Source organism: Triticum dicoccoides, chromosome 7A (genome assembly GCF_002162155.2).
Source record: "Triticum dicoccoides isolate Atlit2015 ecotype Zavitan chromosome 7A, WEW_v2.0, whole genome shotgun sequence".
Classification (NCBI taxonomy): domain Eukaryota; kingdom Viridiplantae; phylum Streptophyta; class Magnoliopsida; order Poales; family Poaceae; genus Triticum; species Triticum dicoccoides.
This window is the reverse complement of record NC_041392.1, coordinates 596,919,077-596,923,731: the sequence shown is the minus strand read 5'-3', so window position 1 is coordinate 596,923,731 and position 4,655 is coordinate 596,919,077. Positions and strand designations below refer to the sequence as shown.

The window sequence follows — 4,655 nt, the reverse complement described above, 5'->3', positions numbered from 1 at the left end:
TCATGATGCCCTCATGTCTATATTTTATTTTATCGACACCTATATCTCTAAACATGTGGACATATTTTTCGGTATCGGCTTCCGCTTGAGGACAAGCAAGGTCTAAGCTTGGGGGAGTTGATACGTCCATTTTGCATCATGCTTTTATATCGATATTTATTGCATTATTGTCTGTTATTATACATTATGTCACAATACTTATGCCTTTTCTCTCTTATTTTACAAGGTTTACATGAAGAGGGAGAATGCCGGCAGCTGAAATTCTGGGCTGGAAAAGGAGCAAATATTAGAGACCTATTCTGCACAACTCCAAAAGTCTTAAAACTCCATGAAAGTCAGTTTTGGAATATATTAAAAATATTGGGAGAAGAAAGCACCAGAGGGGGTCCACACCTTGTCCACGAGGGTGGGGGCGCGCCCTACACCCCTGGGAGCGTCCCCTACCTCGTGGGCCCCCCTAGAAGGCCTCCGGTGCCCATCTTTTGCTATATGAAGTCTTTCACCCTAAAAAAAATAAGGAGGAAGCTTTCGGGATGAAGCGCCGCCGTCTCGAGGCGGAACCTTGGTGAAACCAATCTAGGACTCCGGCGGAGCTGTTCTGTCGGGGAAACATCCCTCCGGGAGGGGGAAATCATCACCATTGTCATCACCATCGATCCTCTCATCGGGAGGGGGTCAATCTCCATCAACATCTTCACCAGCACCATCTCATCTCAAACCCTAGTTCATCTCTTCTATCCAATCTTTGTCTCAAAACCTCATATTGGTACCTGTGGGTTGCTAGTAGTGTTGATTACTCTTTGTAGTTGATGCTAGTTGGTTTATTTGGTGGAAGATCATATGTTCAGATCCTTTATGCATATTAATACCCCTCTGATTATGAACATGAATATGATTTGTGAATAGTTATACATTTGTTGCGGAGGACATGGGAGAAGTATTGCTATAAGTAGTCATGTGAATTTGGTATTCGTTCGATATTTTGATGAGATGTATGTTGTCTCTCCTCTAGTGGTGTCATGTGAAGGTTGACTACATGACACTTCACCATTGTTTGGGCCTAGGGGAAGGCATTGGGAAGTAATAAGTAGATGATGGGTTGCTAGAGTGACAGAAGCTTAAACCCTAGTTTATGCGTTGCTTCGTAAGGGGATGATTTGGATCCATATGTTTCATGTTATGGTTAGGTTTACCTTAATACTTCTTTTGTAGTTGCGGATAATTGCAAAAAGGGTTAATCATAAGTGGGATGGTTGTCCAAGGAAGGGCAGTACCCAAGCACCGGTCCACCCACATATCAAATTATCAAAGTAACGAACATGAATCATATGAGCATGATGAAAACTAGCTTGACGATAATTCTCATGTGTCCTCGGGAGCGCATTCCTTTATATAAGAGTTTGTCCATGCTTGTCCTTTGCTACAAAAAGGATTGGGCCACCTTGCTGCACCTTGTTTACTTTTATTACTTGTTACCCGTTACGAATTACCTTATCACAAAACAATCTGTTACCAATAATTTCAGTGCTTGCAAAGAATACCTTACTGAAAACTGCTTTTCATTTCCTTCTGCTCCTCGTTGGGTTTGACACTCTTACTTTCGAAAGGACTAGATAGATGCCCTATACTTGTGGGTCATCAGATCTCCATTCTTCCTCCTCTAGATTTAGTTAACCTATCGAGCATTATCCCTGATGTTTGTTTCCTCTTGCGCCTAGGTGCTACTCCAACAACAAACATATGAAGTGTTAGTGTATATCAAACTGTGAAACTACATATAAAGAAGCATGCAACTGTAACTTGACTCCAGCAACTACCTTCTTCCTATTGAAGCTCACAAAGTTCATCTAATCTTGCCAACTCCTCTTGTGTCAAGAGTGCTTCAGAAGTAGTGTCAGGTGGCAAGGGAGCTTGGGAACGTGCTGCTAGCTGAGTTGATCAATGAGTAAATCGTGCAGCTGGTGGTATGGTGGAAGGTGTTGCAACAACTAGGGTTGTCTCTGCTTGTTTGGTGGCAGCTATTTGTTTCTGTTTAGCTTGTTCTACAGCTCGCACTGCAAAAAAAAGAAACATCCGTGATAGGGAGGCAGGGGAATGACTTTGACAAGGGCGGCGACGTCGTCGGCGTGCCGGCTGCAGCATGAAGGCAGGAACTTTACGGGCCTGGTATGTTCCTGCAATTGCGTCCGGTCAAGTACCGTCGTTGACGGCGGAGGTGGGGCCCTCCCGTGTGCCGATGGTGCTGTTGCCCTAGTCCCGGCTCCTCTTCTATATTGTGCAGGCCATGCTTCACGGTGCCGTGGTCAGATAGCATGGGAAGCTTCTTGACCGGGTTGGCGCAGGGTGGTGGTCGGTTTGGTGGCGAGCTCCGGAGTGCCTGAGGTGGAGGTTGGGATCGGGAGAAATCCATATTGGCTTGGTCGACACCGACGCGGTAGCGCATGACGGTGCCGCCGGACCTTCGTGGAGGGCTTCGGGGCTACCATTCCTCTCTCCACACCGCGTACCGGCCAGGGGAAACCCTTGGCAGCAACGTCGTCATCGTCACATCCCTTCTTGGAGGTGTTGATTGGTATCGGCTCTTCGGAGGCTCGGAGCTTGGTGGGCGATCTCCGGTGGATGCAGCGGTCATAAGACTTCTTCGTTTTTTGTCGATCCGCCATTGTCGGCATTTGTTTCTCTTGTATTTTCTTTTTCATTTCTTTTGAACGTGACTGTGCTGCTTTCGCCCCAGCACCTATCTTTGGCTCTCTCGGTTGGTTGCTTTGTATACAAAGCGGGGAACCCTTTTTCGATAAACATACATACATACATACAAGAGAACAAAGAGACATATAGGTGTCACAATTCTATTGGATGGAAAAATTGACTGAAAGCCAATTAGATTTCAGTCAGATGTTAAATAGACAGTTCCATTTTATCAAAGGAAACGAGACAACACACAGAAATTGCTCATGCTAATCAAACGTGTTCGTTTAGGCACGCGCTAAAAGAAACTCACAAATCTTAGAATTTGTATCAAAAGGATTAGCAGTTAGATGTGAGATGACTAATTCTCATTTAGATGAGAATTAACAAAACCGAAACTAAAAAGATAATCTCCTCGAGCGGCCGGGATCGCGAAAAAAGAAATGAAAAAGAGAGAGAAATTAGAACACTTGGTACATTCGAAATACGGAGAAAAGAAATCATGCTGCACATGTGTTGGCCTTGTCGACTCCCGTGGCGGTGACCTTGACGTGGCTGCAGACAGCCATGGTCTTGTTGTTCGTGCCGGAGTACTCGATCTTGACGTCGGACATTGTGATGCCTTCGCAGGGCTTCTTCTCGGAGCAGAGCAGGCTGACGGCCTCGGGGGTGGAGGACGTGCCGGTGATGTTTTTGAACGTAACGTCCTTGACGGTGACCCTGTCGGCGTCGCCCTTGGAGGTGCAGAGTTTGTTGGGGCAGTACTTCTGGTCGATGATGATGGGGTTGCCCGAGTCCTCCATCTTGACGTTCTCGTAGGTGATCTTGGATGCTACGAGGGGCGACTTGGCGTCCTCGTACGACTTGATGCGGAGGCCGTTGCTGGAGCCCTTGAGCACGCAGTTCTTGACGGTGATGTCGGTCACGTCCTTCTCGTCCTTGTACCTCCCGAGGCTGCCAATGCTGATGCCATGGCCTGGGCCGCAGGTCACGCCGCTGATGTTGACTTTTGTGGTGCCGGGGCCCATGGAGATGCAGTCGTCGCCAACGCCTATGGTGGTGTCGATGATGCTGACATTGGATGAGTCGCCCATGTGGATGCCGTCGGTGTTGGGGCTGTCCCCGGGCGCGGTCACCTTCACGTCCTTGACGGTCACGCCCTTGCACTGGAAGATGTTCATGTGGAAGAACTTGGAATTGATGATAGAGATGCCTTCGATGAGCGCGTCGTCACAGAAGTCCAGCACCAGCGACTGCATGCATGCATGCACATTTACGTACGTAAGAATATAACAGCATTTCTTCAATAATAGTAAAAGAAATATACACACGTATATATAATTTATTACTATATAATGTTATGCACGCGTACGTACCTTTGGCAATATCTTGCAGTTGTAGTTCTTTTGGCAGCTGTTTTTGGTCCAGACGGCCTTGCCCTGACCGTCGATGTTGCCTTTGCCAGTGATGGAGAGCTTCTTCACGCGCATGATCTCGATCCAGTTAGACTTGAACTTGGCCAGGTCGTTGGAAGCTAGCAGGTTGCCTTCCAGCTTGATGGTGAGTCCGTCGCCCTTGCACGGCCCCGTGAAATTCAGAGCTCCAGTCAGGAAATCACCCTTGGGGATGATGATGGTCGGGTTGCCGGTGCTACCGCATGCCGAAGCCCATGCCTCCTCCACCGCCTGCATGCAATTGCAATGCACTCCACCACATGATCCATCGATCCATCATCATTCTTATATTCTCTCCCCTTCAGCACGTACGTACCTCGGTGCAGTCCGTTGTGCCGTCGGGCTTGGCGCCGAGCTTGGTGATGTCGTACTCCCCGCCCAGACCAGACGCCGCCGGACCATCTGCGCTCTCCTCCTTCTCCTTGCCTTTGGCGGCATATGCCACGCTCACCACCGCCAGGAGCAACAAGGCTCTCATCGCAACGTTCCTCAACACCATTTTGGCTGTGGAAT

General features: G+C 48.1%; 1 protein-coding gene across 1 annotated transcript; it reads right to left on the bottom strand.

Moving 5' to 3' along the window:
* Window positions 1-2,930: 2,930 nt before the first annotated feature.
* Window positions 2,931-4,649, bottom strand: LOC119330945 (exopolygalacturonase-like). The gene is made up of 3 exons (XM_037604095.1): window positions 4,459-4,649; window positions 4,065-4,373; window positions 2,931-3,941 (listed from the first exon to the last, which is right to left on the bottom strand). The coding sequence occupies exons 1-3, from the start codon at window positions 4,639-4,641 to the stop codon at window positions 3,189-3,191; spliced, it is 1,245 nt and encodes a 414-aa protein (XP_037459992.1). The 5' UTR covers window positions 4,642-4,649; the 3' UTR covers window positions 2,931-3,188.
* Between the last annotated feature and the right edge of the window lie 6 nt (window positions 4,650-4,655).

Excerpts from the sequence above, each read along its gene's own strand:
- LOC119330945 (XM_037604095.1), bottom strand. The coding sequence starts at position 4,641 with ATGGTGTTGAGGAACGTTGCGATGAGAGCCTTGTTGCTCCTGGCGGTG. Across the intron at positions 4,374-4,458 it reads GCACAACGGACTGCACCGAG|GCGGTGGAGGAGGCATGGGC; the intron begins GTACGTACGTGC and ends AATTGCATGCAG. Across the intron at positions 3,942-4,064 it reads ACTGCAAGATATTGCCAAAG|TCGCTGGTGCTGGACTTCTG; the intron begins GTACGTACGCGT and ends GCATGCATGCAG.